Source organism: Eulemur rufifrons, chromosome 6 (assembly GCF_041146395.1).
Source record: "Eulemur rufifrons isolate Redbay chromosome 6, OSU_ERuf_1, whole genome shotgun sequence".
Lineage (NCBI taxonomy): Eukaryota > Metazoa > Chordata > Mammalia > Primates > Lemuridae > Eulemur > Eulemur rufifrons.
This window is the reverse complement of record NC_090988.1, coordinates 74,925,252-74,945,651: the sequence shown is the minus strand read 5'-3', so window position 1 is coordinate 74,945,651 and position 20,400 is coordinate 74,925,252. Positions and strand designations below refer to the sequence as shown.

At 34.4% G+C, this 20,400-nt stretch overlaps 1 protein-coding gene across 1 annotated transcript in view; it reads right to left on the bottom strand.

Annotated features, from left to right (window-relative positions):
* Positions 1-8,077: 8,077 nt before the first annotated feature.
* METTL15 (methyltransferase 15, mitochondrial 12S rRNA N4-cytidine) overlaps positions 8,078-20,400 on the bottom strand; it is a 183,398-nt gene continuing 171,075 nt past the window's right edge. Inside the window, exon 6 of the mRNA XM_069469750.1 lies at positions 8,078-8,718. Within this exon, the coding sequence (XP_069325851.1) occupies positions 8,273-8,718 (446 nt within the window). The 3' untranslated portion in view covers positions 8,078-8,272. The remainder of the gene's footprint in view (positions 8,719-20,400) is intronic.

Below are 20,400 nucleotides of genomic sequence, written 5' to 3'. Positions count from 1 at the left end.
TTTTCTTTGAGGCTATTGTAAAAGGTATTGCGTTTTTTTTTAATTTGACCACATAAATTTAACGTTTCATTTATTTTTTTCTGTGTTTTTTTATTTCAGCATATTATAGGGATACAAAGTTTAGGTTACGTATATTGCCCTTGCCCCCCCCCCCCAAATCAGAGCTTTAAGCGTGTCCATCCCCTAAATGGTGTGCATTGCACTCATTATGTATACATACACCCATAGGTATTGCGTTTTTGATTTGAATTTTGGCTTGACTGTTATTGGGTATATGAATGCCTCTGATTTGTGTGTATTGATTTTGTATCCTGAGACTTTACTGAAATCATTTATCAATTCTAGGAGTCTCTTCATTGAATCCTTGGGGTTTTCCAGGTATAATATCATATCATGAGCAAAGAGCAAGAGTTTGATCTCATCTGCCCCCATTTGGATGCCCTTAATTCCCCTCTCTTGTCTAATTGCTCTAGCAAGGACTTCCAGCATTATGTTGAATAGAAGTGGAGATAGTGGGCAACCTTGTCTGGTTCCAGTTCTAAGTGGGAATGGTTTCAATTTTTCCCCATTCAGTATGATATTGGCCATGGGTTTATCATAAATGGACTTGATAATTTTAAGGTATGACCATCTATGTCTATTTTGTTAAAAGTTTTTATCATAAAGGTGTGCTATACTTTGTCAAATGCTTTTTCTGCATCTATTGAGAGAATTATATGGTCTTTGTTCTTGGTTTATTTATGAGGCGAATTGCATTTATAGATTTGCATATGTTGAACCAGCCTTGCATCCCTGGAATAAAGCCTACCTGGTCATGGTGAATCAGGGGCAGCATCCTGTGTGCTATCAAACATTAGTTGGAAATAGTAGCTATGAACAGTTGAAATTTGAGAAAATAATATAAAAATAGTTATGCTTGCTATACAATCCAGCTTCTTTAGAACATGGTGTTGACTTTTACAAACCATGCTTCATTTGATATGAAACATATGGCATTATGGTTCTGAGAAAAATATATCTCTAATCAGGATTTCTGTCATTATATTTATATTTATCAAGAATCTCATCATATTTCCTTTATATTTTAATGCTTTCTATTATAGAATGTTGATTACATAAAAAATATCTATTAGAATACTGCAGCAATTATGAACACTAAATAGAAAAATAGCTGTATTAAAATAAAAATTTTACAGAATTTTAACCAGAAGTAATTTTTAGACAGTTTTTATCCATTACAAAGATTTTAATATGTAGGGCTTAGTTTGCCATTGTACATGCCAATATTATCTAATATAATTTTTCCAGAGTTAAGATGAAACATAAATTAATGTCACCTCAGTTAGCATAAGAAATTCACATATCGATGTGAACAGAGAAGGGAAAGGGGAAGTACTATAAAAGGAGGAAGGTATTTTTTTATTTCTTCCTAAGTGGTTAGCCTCAAATATATGCTTTTTCAATGAATACATACATATATTTCTTTTTTTAACCATTACATCCCATTCAGAATTGTCTCATACTTTTTGGATGAGAGATTTAAAATAAAATTAAAAGTATTTTTTAAAATAGACATTGGCCTAGGAAAAGAATTTATGAAAAAAACCCCAATGGCAATCACAGCAACAACAAAAATAAATAAATGAGATCTGATCAAATTAAAAAGCTTTCTATACAGCCAAGGAAACTATCACAAGAGCAAACAGACAACCTACAGAATGGGAGAAAATATTCACGTTACACATTCGATAAAGGGCTGATAACTAGAATCTATATAGAACTCAGGAAAATCAGCAAGAAAAAATCAAACAACCCTATCCAAAAGTGGGCAAAGGACGTGAACAGAAACTTTTCAAAAGAAGACAGGACAACAGTCAACAAACATACAAAAAAATGCTCAACATCTCTAATCTTCAGGCAAATTCAAATCAAAACCACAATGAGATACAGCTTACCTCCAGTGAGAATGGCCTTTATCAAAAAGTCCCAAAACAATAAATGTTGGCATGGATGTGGAGAGATAGGAACACTCCTACACTGCTGGTGGGACTGCAAACTAGTGCAACCTCTGTGGAAAGCAATATGGAGATATCTTAAACAAATACAAGTAGACCTACCATTTGATCCAGCAATCCCATTATTGGGCATCTACCCAAAAGAACAAAAGACATTCTATAAAAAAGACATCTGCACTTAAATGTTTATAGCAGTACAATTCGCAATTGCAAAGATGTAGAAACAACCCAAGTGCCCATCAATATATGAGTGGATTAATAAAATGTGGTATATGTATACCATGGAGTTCTATGCAGCCACAAAAACCAACGGTGATATAGCACCTCTTGTATTACCCTGGTTAGAGCTGGAACCCATTGCACTAAGTGAAGTATCACAAGAATGGAAAAACAAGCACCACATGTACTTACCATCAAATTGGTATTAACTGATCAACACTTAAGTGCACATATAGTAATAACATTCATCAGGTGTCAGGCAGATGGGAGAGGGGAGGAGGGGATGGGTATATACACACCTAACGGGTGCAGTGTGCACCATGTAGGAGATGGACATGCTTGAAGCTCTGAGTCAGGTCGGGCAATATATGTAACCTAAACATTTGTACCTCCATAGTATGCTGAAATAAAAAAAATTTAAAAAATAAAAATAAAAAAATTAAATATGCAGTACAGATTCATTATCTCTGCTGTTTGTTTAAAACAAAAATTAGAATTTAGAATTTTAAAAATTTCTAATGGCCGGATGCAGTGGCTTACATCAGTCATCTCCACACTTTGGGAGGCCAAGGTGAGAGGATCACTTGAAGCCAGAAGTTGGAGACCAGGCTCAGCAAGAATGAAATCCTGTCTTCAACAAACAATAGAAAAATTATCTGGGCGTGGTGGCGCACTCCTGTAGTCCCAGCTACTTGGAAGGCTCAAGCAGGAGGATCACCTGAGCCCAGGAGCTTGAGGCTACAGTGAGCTATGATGACACCACTGGGGGTTATAGAGCAAGACCCTATCTCAAAACAAACAAACAGACAAACAAACCTCTGATGATATGTAATACTTTGCAAAAACCAAAAAAAAAAAAAAAAAAAATTCAAGTATTAGTAAGTAAATTTTAAGAGATATTAGTTAATTTCAAAAACCTTATTAGGCATACTATATTCTCTTATAAATTATTTGTTATAGCACAAGTAGTTCAATATAAATGAATTTAAGCACAAGTGATATATCATACATTATATGAAGCAGTAAAAATATATAGATATGATCAATGTCTCTCAAAGATCTAGAAACTTAAAAGAGAATGTAGTAACCAATATACAATTTTGAAAACAAAATGAATAAACAAAAATATATATCATCTAAAAATTATGTACAGTTATTAAATTTCATTTCTTAAGTGAGGAACTAAACACTGGTAAGAACTGATGTACTACATAATGACATCGATGCTATGTCAAAATGATTTGTAGCAGGCATATCAATACAGAGATTCAGAAATATTTATTAGGAAAGCAATGCACATTGATTATAACAATCAGCTTTTATTTCTATGTATATTGTTTGAATTTCCCAAAACCATTCTCCAATTAACCATTTAAAACTCATTCATGTATATGCATCCTACAACAAAGACTAAGCAGATAAGAATGATTATGATAAACAGCCTTACAATTACAGAAAATATTTCATATATTTTTACATGAAAATATTTTGAAATCAATTTTGTGTTTATTGAAGAGAGATTTTTTTCATGTATATTATTTAATACTTTTTTCTGTCAAAGTATTAGTTTACCAGGATTGGTATAACAAATGACCACAAACTGGGTGGCTTAAAACAGCATTCTTTTACTGTTCTGGAGGCAAGAAGTCCAAAATCCAGATGTCAGCAGGGTTGGTTCCTAGTGGAGACTCTGAGGGAGAATCTGTTCCATGCTTTTCTCCTGTGTTTTGGTGGTTGCCAGCAATCCTTGGTGTCCCTTGCCTTTTAGATGTATCACTCCATTCTTTGCCTCTATCTTCATGTGGCATTCTCCCCGGTCTTTATCTTCTCTTCTTATACAGACACAAGTCATACTGGATTAAGGGCCTGCCCTGTTCCAGTATGACCTCATCATAACTATTATACTTCTATCTCCAATTACAGTATTTCCAAATAAGATCTCATTCTGAGACTCTGGGAAAAGAATGAATTTAGGGGGAGACACTGTCCAACCCCGTGCAACCAGTTTCCATTAGACATTAAAGAAAAAAATTTCTATACTATACAGGATGCAAAAATTATTTATCAGAGTGAGTCAGTCAGGGCTCTGGCATGAGTCTGAGGCTACAGCCCCTGACCTGCATAGCCCACTTCGCCTCCTCTGCCTCACCTGTTTCTCTGCCTCTCCCCTCTCTCACTGTCTCTCCTCCTGTGCACTCTTCCTCTGAATCTTGACATGAATGTCTTTTTCCCTAGCCTACCTGCTCCCTTGCGTGCCCAGTCACCCCGCCAGCATAGGCCCACAGTGCCACCTCCTCTCCCCTACCCCACACTTGCAGCTCCCATGGGAGACTGGAGGAGCACAGCTGGGCTGCCGCTGCTTCCTGCAGGAACTCATAGGAGCACTGACACTTCTCCACGTGAGTCTCCAACCATGAGCAAAATGGGAAATGAGTGAGTGTAAGAGTTTTAGAAGGCATTCCGTTTCAAGATGGCTAGCTGGAGACACTAGACATCCACAGACTCTAGAAATAGGAACCAAAATTAGGAGTAGATAATTGTACCCTGAATTAGAATATCAAGGAAAGAGAACACTAGAGTCCAAGAGAACTCAGGAAACACCTGAGGCACAGAAAGCAGGAAGAGAGAGGCCAACTCATCAGAGATTAGCAGGAGCCCAGAGGGATTTGGCATTGTGGGGAAAGGGTAAGTGAGAGAGCTTTGGGGGTCCACATTCCTGCTGTGAACTGCATAAAACCCAACTGCAAGAGAGCTCCTCTACCCACATGAACCCTAACACTAGCATGGGCAGTAATTTGGACAGCCTGGAGGGCATTGCACCACACTGAGAACTTGCACTGGGTCACTCACCTCCCACCCCAGACCTGAGCAGCTATGGCAGGGTGCCACTATGAAAGCACACTGTCTTGAGACTGCATCCTGCTCTGGGAACCTCAGCTGCTGTACCTCAATATCCCAGAAGCTCCAGCTGACACCCCCCAGTGTCCATCTGGAGGGCGGTGGCAGCACAGAGCTGGCTGGACCCAAAGGTGCTGCAGGGTCACCTGTACTCTAGCTCACAGAGACTACTACTTCCCAGGGAAAGTACGGTGCAGTGCACCAAAAAGGTGGCCCCTGGGACAAAGGAAACCAAACTGCATGCTTTCCAGAGCCTGAAAGCTCCCTGTCTGGGGCTATGAAAAGTGACTCTGCTCCCAGCAGCGGCACACAAACTCTGAGCTCAGCCTCACCAGCAGAGTAAAATCTCCTCCTACCACTGGAGCAGTCTCTATGCTTTGCATCACAGGACCCTTTTCCCCACTCTGCACACCACTGCAGGCCCAGCGACTGCTGCTGCTGCCAGGGCAGGCCAGTGCAGATGAACAGACATTTTTCAAAAGAAGAGAAACAAATGGCCAACAAACATATTAAAAAAATGCTCAACATCACTAATCGTCAGGAAAATGAAATTCAAACCACAATGAGATCCCGCCTTACTCCTACCAGAATGGCCATTATTAAGAAGTCAAAAACAGACACTGGCACAGATGCAGTGAAAAGGGAATGATTAAAAACTATTGGTGGGAATGTAAATTAATATAACCTCTATGGAAAATAGTATGGAGTTTTCAAAGAATTAAAGTAGATCTCCCATTTGATCCAGAAATCCCACTACTGGGGATCTACCCATAAGAAAATAGGTGATTTTATTAAAAAGGCACCTTCACCTGTATGTTTATTGCAGCACAATTCACAACTGCAAAGATATGGAATCAACCTAAGTGCCTATCAAATGAAGAGTGACTAAAGAAAATGTGATAGATAAATACCATGGAATACTACTCAGCCATGAAAGAGAATGAAATGTCTTTTGCAGCAACTTGGATGGAACTGGAGGCCATTATCCTCAGTGAAGTAACCCATGAACAAAAAACCAAATACTGCCTGTTCTCACTTATAAGTGGGAGCTAAGCCAAGGGTATGCACGGTAATACAAGAGTGACATAATGGACACTGGAGATTCAGAAGGAGGAAGGTGGGAAGGGAGTACAGGATTAAAATTACCTATTGGGTACAATGTACACTACTCAGGTAATGAGTAAACTAAAAGCCTAGATTTCTCCACTAAGCAATTCTTCATGTAACAAAAAACCACCTACCCCTAAACCTATTTTAAAAAAAGATTGATGAAATAGGTGAATAATTGTGAATAATTATTGAATATAAGAGTATGGTCTTTTATTTTCTAATCACATACATGGATGGGGACTTACCTTTGGGAATCTTCCTCACTTCCAAATATGTGTTACATGTGAAGAGATACTTACAAAATTCTTCAGGTAGGATTCAGCAGATCAACCTAGGTGTATTCTTTTGTTTCTAATTTGAGCACATTGTTCCCCAAAATCTTTTCTAAGTCTGATTTCACTATAGGATTGTGCAAATATAGATAAATCCTGTAAAGTAAAAGTGGTTAACAAAGCTTGGGAACTAAAATTAAATATTACACAGATAAAATGAGTCTGAGGTAAATTCATGTATTTAATTCTTACCTATTTTGCACATCTATTAAATAGTTATGTTGATATTTCCTTCACTTGGATTCACCAATTTGTAATTTGTAACCATAATGGAGAAGATGAATTTTTCCTGTATTTGAATAAACAGTTTACTGAACAAATTAATAGTATAAATATGATTTCAAGGCTAATTACTTACATCCACCTTCAATCAACATGCCCCCTAAACACCTGTAACTGTAACTGTTACCTGTGTCCTGTAACTAAGTTATCTCATACTCTTCATTCAGGATGCAATTCAAGCATCATATTCTCAGATCTGATTTCCTTCCACAAATCAAATCCCTACTAGATGCTCTTACAGTACCATGTACCAATTCTTTGTAGCATTTACCACTATGTCCATTTTGTGTTAATTTCTGTGATTATTTAACTAACATCATTCTCCTCCACTAGACTATAAACTCCATAGGACAGGTACTGTGGGCCATGTATATTGTACTTACCTTTGTTTCTCTAATGAGAAGTTCAGTACTTGCTGAATAACCAAATAAATTAGATGTACATATTTACATATAAAAAGTTGACATGTAAATTATGAATCAATCTCATCAATTTGTTAAAGAATCCTCTACCAAGTGAGTTTTTCCTGAATAAACTTTTTACCCTTATTATAGTGATTATAACTACATAAAAACATTAATGAAGCATTGATTTTACTATATTAAATAGTTTTCTATTTCAAATAGAGTTGGCTGAATTATTTTGAATAGCTCAATTAAAAATACAAGATTCTATTCAGAGATTTTATTTACTAAAGGGATTCTGGATTATTTATTAACATAGGTACAATTGACATTAAATATAAGTTTGTGAAACAATTGTCTATAAGAATTCTACACTTTTACTTTGTAATACATGAAAAAGTGGCTCATATCACACTGAAAAATCCCTTTAAAATGAAATACAATTTCAGTAATGAAATTTATCAGTATAATGCATTTTAAAACAAATATTTAAAAATTTAAAATTTATGTAAAGCCCTATATTTGAGAAAGCCATAGTAATTAATTATTCATAAGTAGGGAAATTAAAATTCATTCCATGATCATCATTAATTATTTAATCCAAAGAAAGTATGTTGCAAATTTGAATATCTAAATTCAGAATTTAGGGCATGCAAATGATTATAATATCTTTCTCCTTACAGATTGAGTTTACATATTTAGATAAACACAACATAGTATTCTTTGTTTTAAAATTTCCTGGCCAGAGAAAAGATTGCATTTCAAAAGTTAAATATAATACAAAGATAAACACATTTTTCCTATCTTGATGCTGCTTCACCCTGAGTTGAACTTTCTGTGTCATGCTAATATTCCCTAGTTTCTTTTTGAGAAAAAAAATAATGTTAAATGCCATCAATTTCCAGACTGTCCCACACTTAAAACTAGTATTAAGCTGTTCAGGAACATCACATGAAAAAAAATTAGAGAAACTGTGAGGAACAATTTGAAGACTAAGATAATGGTAACTTTCTCATAATTTGATGGCAGCTCTAAGCTTGGCTGAGCGCCCTCTGGGGTTATCTTGTACATCCTGATCTTCCGGGGTAAGTACCTTTTTGTGTATCAATTCCCACATTAAAGGAGCTTTTTTAATAGAGACTCCTTCCTGGTTTTCATGACCTGAATCCAATTGTGATGTTTTTATCATCTTCTGTCTAACACTTAGGTTAAACTTTTCTGTCATGCTTATTCCAAGCAAGAATCGTTTGACAATGCGATCCTCTAGTGAATGGAAGGAGAGGGCAACAAGGCGACCACCAGGTCTCAGAAACTTCTGAGCTGTCTTCAGTCCTGTGTAGAGTTCATTGAGCTCATTGTTCACAAATATGCGAAGAGCTTGGAAAGTCTTGGTAGCAATATGAGTAGATCGTTGTAGCAAGTCTTTTCGTGCATAAATAGCAGATGGAGGAAATGCACCTAGGAATAGATTTTGTAAAAACAGAAAAAGAGGACAGGTAACATTAGTATGTTCCACTGTAAATCAAATGAGTTCTGTAGTGTGTGTGCATATTTAAGGAACTAAATTTTCTTGGAAAATTGTGGCATTTCATTCACACTTCCCTCTCTTATTTCTAAGCATTTTTCCAAGGTTGAAAAATTATGTGTTGAAAATATCTTTCATAATTCACAAGGAAAATTAGAGTTGAACAAGCAGCAGAGAAACGGCAGACAAATATTTCAAGAAATAATAACAAAAAAATTTTTCAACTTTGGTTAAAAACATTAACTCATAGCTACAAGAAGCTCAATGAACCACAAATAGAATATAAACAAAAAAGACTAAATCCAGGCACATCATAATCAAACTACTACCGTCAAAGGTAACAAGAAAAATCGTGACAATGGCAAAAAAAAAAAAAAAAAAAAAAAAAAACAACCCTACATCACATAAAGAAAAAACAAAAATATGATTAATAGCTAATTTCTCACTAGCATAATGGAAGTCATAAGACACTGGAATAACATTCAGTGCCAAGAGGAAAATCTGTTTTCTACTAAAACAATTATTAAAAAATAAAAGTTCAAAGACATTTTTAAACAAATAAAAAGTGAAAAAAAAATCCATTGATAACAGGTCCACATATAAGAAATGCTGAAGGAAATACTTCACATTGAAATAAAATGACACAAGATAATAACTTGGATATACAGAAAGGAATAAAGAGATAAGGGCACATATAAAAAACTCACAGCTAATATGATACTCAACGGTGAAAGACTAAAAGATTTTCTTCTATGATCAGGAGCAAGACAATGCTTCCATTTCTATTCAACATAGTATTAGAAGTTCTAGTTAGAGCAATTAGACAAGAAAAAGAAAAGAAAGGCAATCAAATTAGAAAGGAAAAAATAAAATTATGTCTGTTTGCAGATGATATGATCTTATATGCAGAAAATCCTAAAGATTATACACACATGCAAACTATTAGAAGTAATAAATGAATTCAGCATAGTAACAAGATAGAAAACTAACACGCAAAAATCAGTTGTGTTTGTAGATACAACAATGAACAATCATGAACATTAAATTAAGAAAACAATTCCATTCTCAATAGCATAAAATAATTTGAATACTTAGGAATAAATTAGCAAAAGAAGTGTAAAACTTTTGCTTTGAAAGTTATAGAACATTTTTGAAAGAGATTAAAGAAGACCTATATAAACAGAAAAACATTCCATGTTCAAGGATTGGAAGATTTAACATTGTTGAGATGGCAATACTACCCAAACTGATCTAAGATTCCATGCAATCCCTACCAGAATTCTAGCGGACTTCTTGGTACAAATTGACAAACAGAGCCTAAAATACATATGGAATTTCAAGGGGACCAGAACAGCCCAAATGATTTTGGGGGGAAAACAAAAAAGAAAAGAAAAAAAGTAGGACTCACACTTAAGAATTTCAAAACTCACTACGAAGCAATGGTAAACAAGATAGTGTAGTACTGGCATAAAAATAGCCACAGGGATCAATGGAATATAATTGAGAATCAAGAAATAAACCCATATATATGGTCACCTGATTTTTGACAAGAGTGCCAAGACCATTCAATTGGGGAAAGTCTTTTAAACAAATGTTGCTGGGACAACTGGATAGCAACATGCAAAAGAATGGAGTTGAACTCTTGTCTCCATAGCACATAAAATTAACTCAAATGCATCAAAGACCTAAACATAAAAGCACAAACTATAAACTCTTAAAAAAAACCATAGGGGTAAATCTTCATTACTTTCAACTTGGCAAAAGATTCTTAGATGTGACACCAAAATTGTGAACAAAACAGAAAATCATATAAGTGAAATTTCATCAACATTAAAAAACTATCTTTCAAAGGACACCATCAAGAAATGAAAAGTCAATTCACAAAATGGTGAACACATTTTCGCAAATTGTATATTTAATAAGGGACTTGTATCTAGACTATATAAAAATAATCTGTCATGGCATTAAAAAAGAAATAGAACAAATAAAAAGAAAATCACAGAATGATATATGCATGATACTATTTACATCATATTTTAAAACATGCACATCAAAATAGATATGTCCCATCTATTAATAGTTCATAATTGAGATAAACAAAAATGACAATTTTAAATCAATAGATACATACAATTTTCCTTAAACTTACAACTACTGGCATATAAACATGATATTAAAGTATAATGTTCAATGGATTTATACAGAAATTTCTTTGATTTAGGAGCATATTCCTGGAGAATATTATCCCATAGAGATGTATTGTTTCCAGAAAAGATTTCCTCTGAATGAAGATCTGAAAATATGACTGGAATCCTGACATTTGAGTCTCCTTAGTATTACAGAAAAGTAAATTATATGCAGCTGGTACTTTAGTTCACATTTCAGTAAGCTGCATAACTAGTAGTAAAGTATAGACATATCTGATTAATTTTCCTTGGGAGCTAGATCAGAGAAGAAACAATATCTTACATATACCAGAGAGGTGAGAACCTGGCTATTTAAAGTTAACCAAATCAGTAATGGGCTTACTTTTTCCTCTACAAAAATTACTTTATTGAAAGGCTAGAAAATGTTAGATATTAGGGGATTTATCTTCCAACAACCAGGTAAATAAGAAACAAGGTGTCAATGTCAAAACTGAAGGGGGAAGTTAGCTTCTTTTTATTTGTTACTCAGTTCCTCCATTTTCCAGAGAAAGAGTATGGGTCAATTGGAAATGTGTTTCACAGTATTCTGAGGATCCGAACAAATAAATATACAACTATTCATATTTTGGGGCTTGGATTTCGAGGAAATTTCAGAAAGGCTGCATTCCTAAAAACCTTGCATGATTCAAACCTTACATGATTCAAGACTAATTTTCTCAAAGGAGAAATATAAAATACAAAATACATAACAAAATTAATGTACATATATTTTCATGTAAAATGGGAAATAAACATTCATGTAGCATATAGATCAATAAGTACTGTAGGATATTTTTGCTTCATTGGTTTTTAAAAGTTTCTTCTTAGCATTATCTCTAATATTTTGCAGAAATTAAAAGCATGACTCAACATGGTAATTGCTTAAGTTTGTTGACATTTTTTAACAAAAACTCTAAATTCATGAAATAATAGAAAGGCAGAGAGCTTAATATTTGTATGACATTATCACTGAATATATTTTTAAAATTTAATGAAAACAGGTAAAGTTTCAGAACAAAATAACAAAAAACAAAAATAACGAAATAATGTCTGAAATCACCATAGAAGTTCTAATATAAACAACAGCATTGGTTCATCTGACATGACAAAGTGTGTTAGGCATTTCTGTTTATCAGCTAAAATGGCACCTTCCTGTAGCAGCAGGATAGACATAATTTATAATTCATTCAGTTAGCTAGCTGTGAAACTATGAGATTCCTAACTCTTTTAATTTGAGAGAATTTGTTATTTCAAAGTATTTACACAAAGTGAGATTTTATTAATATTTTCTATTATACATCTCAAGTTTATATAAATCATATTCACATTAAGTATATCTACAATATATACAAATCTGCAGCTGACAAATTACTACCACTGCAATCAGACAAGCTTTTCTTTATAAGGTCTAATTAGGCCTTGCCAATGTCATAAAGTCATGGAGAATGGACAGAGCTTTCAATTATATTTAGAAATGGAGGTCTTAAAGATAATAGGATAACTTTAATCCGTGAACCTTTTCTTCTGGGACATTCTTACTGTTGTTTAGGGAATTCTGACCTGGATTATGTCCAGTGGATTTCCTGGAAAGAATTTCTAGATGTTGTCCTTTCAACCTCCCCAAGTCCCATCTTTAGGGACCAGGGGATGACAGGGGTCTGCAATAAACAATGTGTTTTTATGGAGTTTTTTGGTGCTGCTCTGGGGATCAAAGGCATGTATTTTCCCTTATTTTAGATAGGTTAAATCTTAAGGGCTACCCTTCTTTTATAGTGGTAACTCATGTCTGTAATTCATAGAAAGAAAGGTTGACAGTATAGATTGTATAACACAGAATAAAAAAGAAGCAAAAGAATAGAAAACAGCATATAATCATGGAAATTCAAGAAGTAAAAACAAAACATCAATTGGCAATCTGGCATGGAACACACAGACAAGACGACAAGAAAAAACTATCTAACCATGAAGGATTAAGCAAGGTTCTTTGAATTACCAAGCTTACACACAATCAGTAGGCTCGGCACAGTGGCTCACACCTGTAATCCTAGCACATTGGGAGGCCAAGGCAGGAGGCTTGCTTGAGGTTAGGAGTTTGAGACCAGCCTGGGTAAAACAGTGAGACCCTGTTTCTACAAAAAATAAAAAAATTTAGCCAGGCATGGTGGCATGCACCTGTAGTCCTAGCTACTCAGGAGGCTGAGGCAGAAGGATTGCTTGAGCCCAGGACTTAGAGGTTGCAGTGACATATGATGACACTACTGCACTCCAGCCTGGATGACAGAGTGAGACCTTGTCTCAAGGGAAAAAAAAAAAAATAAAAAGGATAATCAGTAAATGTCTTGTTTCTCTCAGGAAGCAAACATGGGTTTCCTTGTGAGAGCCACTGGTCAGAAAGCAAGGGACAGGGTTCTCTTAGGTAAGCACAGACTAGGTAAGAACACTTGCCTGTAATTCATCAGGAAAAAAAGATTCAAGAACCATACCAGATTCAATGCCTACCCATATGTTGGATGCTGAATCAGGCCATAGGGAGAAAAATATTAATGACACATGCTCCCTGCCCTTGAGGAGCTCACTGGTTTGCAATCCTTCTTCACCTCTTTCTCATCTTCCATATCCTGCTATCAGAAATAGAAACTGATTTCTCTCTGCATTTCCATTTCCTGACTTTAATCACAGAGTCTAGTATGGCTAATTCATTTGATTAAGGAATAGAGTAGGCAAGATAGAAAATATAGTCTCAGTCACAATTTGGATCATTTAGTTTGGTGATGAGAGAAAATCTCCTTTTTGTGTTTTATAGTTCAACAATGGACTTAGTTAACATAGGACCAATATATATTAGTTCTAAGTGAAAAGAGATGTGCTTATCCCTAGTATAGGACTTACACACTCTACTGTAATTACTAGTTTACTTGTCTGTCTCACTCATTTGACTCTGATCCCTAGTGAACAGGAACTATTTCATGTTCACTCTTATATCCCTACTACTTGACAGAGAAGCTTGTGATTTTTAACTCTGACTACACATCATTCACCTGCAGCACTTTTGAAAAAAATACCTAGCCCCACTCCAAACCTAGTAAATCACAGTTTCAGTGGTTTATTACTCAGGAATCACAACATTTAAAAAGCTTTACAGAGGATTTTGACATGCAACCAAGATTAAAAACGATTTTAGAAAACACTCAGTAAATGTTTGTTGGAAAGATAATGAATAGACAATTAATAAAAAAAATGGATGAATGACTGAAAATCTAGGACTAATAGTACAGTTTCATTCACATCATCAGGTGGATATATAAAGAGCATAATAGTCATATCAATGACCGACAAAATGAAGAGCATATTTTTAACCACAGAAAACAATATGAATAGAATTTAAAAATAATGTCATAATATAGGCCCAGTCCTCTATGCTACTTTTTGGCCAAATGTGTTTGTGGGTACCAAATTACTATTTTAATGGGGAAACTGAACTCTCAAATTTGCTATCAATTTCATTCTCTCAATACAACTGACTGCATGTATTTAATTATACGTGATAATCACTGAGAATGCCCTTAATCAATCATTTGTACATGCAATGGAGCACCTGCAAATAATTTTAATCTCAGGAAATACAAACTTGGAAGCCTTTATTATCTGAAATAGAGCAAATGTCCAAGGTGGACTTTACATTTGCATATTACTTTTGCAGAATGAAATGAGACATGAGAATGTAATGGCAAAATTTGGAAATTTATATTTTTAAAAATCATCAAGATCTTCAGTGATGTAAGTACAAGTTTGTTCCCCAAAGATTAATGTATAACATTAAGATTTCATGTAAGCTTTATTTCACTTAACACTTATGAGATCCTAAACTACAGATTTTCTCAGTATTTCTAAACAGCAGAACTGTTTTCCTTCTTATACTTGAAAATAGCAAAATTATGTCAGTAAAACTGACTATAAGGGGAAATTAAAGGCTAAAATACATTTAATAGCATGATGTTTTCAAGTTAAATACACTTTTTAAAAATGTACATTTAAAAGTATATATTTAACCTAGTATGAGATGACAAGTTCTAATTTCAATATAATTTTAAGACATTATTTGGCACTTACTTCTATCCTAGTAATATTGGGAAAATTCACTACATAAGAGATTGACCCTAGCTGTGCAATAAAATTGTTAAAGAGTTCTGCCTCATTAGAGGCACTCCATGCTCATGTTTCAGATCAGGTTTCTTGGTGGTGGTATATTTTAAATCCCTGGTGGTTTCACATCCCTTCTCTCTTCTTTGTCTCATATCAGCAAATTCTGATGGATCTGTATCTGGGATGTATCCAGAACCCCATTACTTCTTACTGATTCCATTACTATTACCCTAGTCCAAGCCATCATAATCTTTTCCACATAACCACCAGACTGATCCTTTTAATATAAAAATTAGATCATGTTGCTCCACTGTTCAACATCTCCAACATCTTCCTGCCATACCAAATAAAACTGAAGTTCTTACCTTGGCCAAAAGTCCCTATGTGATATGCAATCCCTGCCCCCTAACCACCCCCATTTCTCTGAGCCCATCCCCTGACCTTGCTCTCCATACTCTTAAGTGAACCACAACATGCCTAGGTCCTTTGACCTGTACTTGGAAGGTCTGCCTTCACACACCTGGGTGGTTTATTCCTTACTTTATTTAGTTCTCTTCTCCAACATCACAGAATTAGAAAGGTAGTCTCTGCCTATGCTTATGAAAAACAGCACCTTGTCACTAGTCCCTTTACATTGTTTTATTTAGCTCCATTAAAAGGACAAATATTTATTTGTTTACCATCTGTTTTCCTCCACTAGAATATATACTCAGGGAAAATAGAGACTATTTTTGTTCACTGCTATAAATTCTTGGCACCAAAAGGGTTGGTGGATTGAAAGAATGATTACATTTGTAAAGTTACAAACATATTCATTGTTAAAAAAAAAAACAAAAGGAAATATTATCAGTTGTATATGAAGTAAATTGTTATTGTCAGTACGAGTTAAATTCTGCTGCAAGAGGCAACCAAGAGGTACACCTCCTTTTTTCTTGATAGGCATATATGAAAATGTATATATAAATGCTTGTGTGCATATATATATTTTTATAGGAAGGGAATTGATCTTCAACTTACTTTGTTTACTTATCTTACTTTTAAAAATAATTTCAGTTGTACAGATGTATTATAATTAATTTCATTTGTTTATTTAACAAATGTTTATAGTGTTAAGCACAGTACCAGCCAATTGGGAATACAATGGTAAATAAAATACTGGTGGTCTCCAGTAGCGCTCATATTGCCACCATAGCAAGAATATTTAGGATGTTTTTTATTTTTGTTATCACAAAAAATGCTGTAAATAACATGTGAACTGCACTTTTAAAATTTCTACATAGCAAAAAAACTCTACAAAGTAAAATGACACTCACAATCCAGGAAAAATATTTGGAACTGTACATGATCCTTGTATGTCTGTAGAATTGGATTTGTTAGGTCAAAGGGTATTTATGCTCATTTAAACTTGGATCGATACTTCTGAACTTACCCTCTAAATAGATTGTACCAATTTACCTCCATCAATAGTATATGAGAGAGTTCATCACCCCACGATCTTTACCAGTGCTAGAAACTATCATTCTTTACTCATGACTAGTCTAATAGTAGGTGAATGATAGCTTACTGCTGTTTTAATTTGCATTTCTTTGGCAATTAGGGTTGGGCATCTTTTCAAATCTAATAGCCATTTGATTCCTGCTATAAATTGCTTAAATAAATCCTTTGTCCATGTTCTTGATGTGATGTTGCTCTTTATTGATCTGGAAGACCTATTTATAAAATAAGGATATTAACCCTTTGTCTCTCATACATAGTTGAAAATATGTTTCCCAGATTGTGACTGTCTTTTAATTTTGTATAGTTTCTTCCATACAAAAAATTTAAAAATTTTATATAGGTATCTTTTTTCATATGGTTTTAGTTTTTATCAAGTTTAGGAAGGCTTTCCCCAACTATAAGATTACAGATATAATCAACTCTATGACTTTTTGGGTGTATTTCTGGTTTTATTCCTTACATTTAAATATCTAATCCACATAAAATTTATTTTTTAGTATGGTATACTAAATTAAACAATTTTAGTCTACACTGGCATCAGGAATATTTGGTAAAATTCAATACATACATATTCTTAATAATACATCAATCATTCATTTAGCCAATATTTATTACTCATGATGTACTAAACACTGGGGATTTAAACATTTATGAATATAGAGTCCTTGCCCTCATGAAAGTCAAACCCAATGAAGAGAATGACATGTAAATATTGTGATGAGTGCTATAAAGAATTGTATATGCTATTATGGGAGCAAAAAGGAAAAAAAAGAACCTTGACCATACAGTACAGCATTTCCCAAACTGCTATTCCTGGGAACAGTGAGTGACCAGTGTGTCTGTTGTCAAGTAAGTCTGGGAAATGCAGCATGCTACACACTCCACTTTTGAAGACTAACAATGCCCAGCCCATTAACAATGTAAAACTCTGAAAACAACTGGTTAACTTTGTTTACCCAGCGTTTTGCAAGTTTTTGACAATAAATTGTTTTTATTTTAATAACAACTAACCATTCCATAGGATTTCTTTTCTGGATTACACACTTGGGAAAGTACTGAAAGTAGGTTTTGTGTTAATCCTGTTCCACGTATTTTAATTATGTCATTAAATCCTTATAAAAATTCTGGGAGGTAAGAAATAAATATCCTTATTTCCATATAAAGGCACAAAACTTAAATGTCTCTTCCCCAATTCACAGGGATGGTTAAGTAGTCCTGTCTTGGAACTCATGAAACTAATTTTGAAAATTCAGGTCTTTTTAAAAAGCAGTATGAAGTTCACTCTTACATTAATCTGCCTTTTTATTGTTTTGTTTTTTTTTTTTTTTTTTTGTAACATAGAGTAAATCTAACCTCCCCAGAAGAAAAGTATAATATTTCTGGCTAGTTCATCTGAGATACACTCTAGGAAGCCCAGATCGGTGCCAGTTTTTTCTTTTTAACTTATTTTATTATCTAGGTGGATAATTTTTCAGTGTCCTGAGGATGTCCTTGAATTTCCTAGTGTTTAAAGGTGCTCAAAATAAAGCAACAATTTTAAGATGGTACATGTACCAAGCCGTCTCATTTCCTTTTTCCTGACTAAAATTTAAGTTAAGAGAAATCACATAGTTTAGAATGATTTCCAGAAGCTCTGATTCTATGTATAGTGTTGTATATAACAATCTCATTTTCTGGGAGAAAATGAGTGAAGAATCTTTACTCTAAGTCTGAATAGCCTTTTACTGAGAGATGTTTTAATGGAAGCCAAATCACTTTGCATCAAGTTGCAAGAGTTTGGCTTTCTCTACACATTTTCCCTGGGGAGATGTGCATTGTCAGACCTAAAGACTGTGCATCTGGTGAAGGCGGCACCTGCCCTGGTCTCTTATCCTGGGAATGGTAATGAATACCTTTGGCTTTTGTCCTTTTTGTTCTATTGAAAATAACTTATTGTTAGCTCAGGTTATTAGAATGTGCATTTGTCTCTCTTTTTGGTCTGTTTTCTTGATAGTGAGTTTCAAAAGAAATACTTGCTACTGCTGCCATTATCAAAAGACTTTTAGATAGGTGCTGATTACATGTGTTTGATTAAGAATCTAGACTTACCCAATTCAGTACATATGGACTTTTCTTGACTCACTTACTAAAAAAGGAGCCCTTTACTGTTGCTTATACATCCTAAAAATGAGTGCTTACTATTTTCCAGCTAAGCAAAATGAGGGGTATGGGTATGAGCTTGTATACAAAATGGAATAAAAGGCTGAGATGGCTAAAACCTTGGGAAATTAAGCTCAGATCCTTTTATTTTATTTTATTTTATTTTAAGATTCTTGAGAAATGTTGAGAAGACTGACATTTTTAAAATACATTTGTTGTTATACATTTCTTGTGAATATATGAATTTAGCAACGAAAGGGCAATGCTTCTTGCTTTCATCTCTGTGCCTCTGCAGACACTACTCTTTTGGCCTATAATGCCTTTTCCCCACTTCTTGTAGTTTATTTACATTTACGCATCCTTAAGACTTACTAAGGTGCTATTTTCTCCAGGAAGCTTTTGCAATGACCTTTCAATATATATTTCATCAAACCATTTACTACTCTGCACTACTTGTCTATCAACTTCTACTAGGTTGTACAAGGTCAGAGACCTTTTCCTATTTCCTTCATATCCCCAATTCTAGGTCTAGGCCCTGATGCACAGTAGGTGGCAAAGGGGAAAATCCATTTAATAAGAGATATCCTTATAGTTCCAAACAAAGATCAAGATGTGCCACAAACAGTATTCAGAACATGGAAATTCATGAACTCCCTTAAATCTTTGTAAGATTTTGTGTATATGCAATTTTATATGGAGATGCTCTACTACTTTCATCTAATTCTAAAGTGAACCAGGGACCCCAAAAGTAGGTAAATTCCTAGTAAAAACAAACTGGGAGTTAGCTAAGTTTTCAGATCACGACTTACCACTTTTAATGATACCACCCAAAAAAGCTTCTGCATTTGTTTAGTTTTGGTTTTCTTTAACTCCAGAAATATTTCACTTAGCATCATCAGAAGCATTGATTGAAAACCCACTTTCATAATGATAGCAGAAGTTGGAATCTATATCACTGAATCCTCAGTTTTCTTGTGAGTCACAAGGGATCTCACATTGAAAATAAGAGAAAATCTTGCTTAGTAACAGTCTGTACTACATATAATAATAGAACACAATTTGTATGTGAAAGCAGTAAGATAGATCTCATTCATAAAAAGCACCATGATTCTGGCTAGATAAATGACTTGAAGTCCCAGAGAGAAATTGTCATTTTTAGTTCTGGGATACCCTTATGCTACTTACACTTTTTAAAATTTAATACATTCACATGTTCAAATATATTGAGATTTTTAAGCTTGTGAATGAAATTAGCAACGTGCTGTGGCTGTCAACGTGATGCATTGCAATTCCCCTTGAGTGGTAGGGTTTAAAAATTAATTCAGCTCTTGCACCTGTTTGCTGGCATTCATCTGTTAAACATTTCCGTCACATTTAATAAGTCTCTGTGACGCAACTTGTGTCCTTTTGCCTGGGCTCCTTTAATATAGTGTTAAATTCTCAACCATTTGAAATTCAAGTAATATTACAAATTTCAAACTGCTAATTAAAATCTGTGAACTTGAATGGTTCTGGATAAAACTGGCTTTACTTAGTGAGGTTCTTTTTAAACTTCTTCAGAGTCTCATCTAATCCCCAACTCCTACCAGGTTAAGTCTGATGACAACATGATCTCACTATGGGTAGTTGAGGTTTACAAATCCTTACACA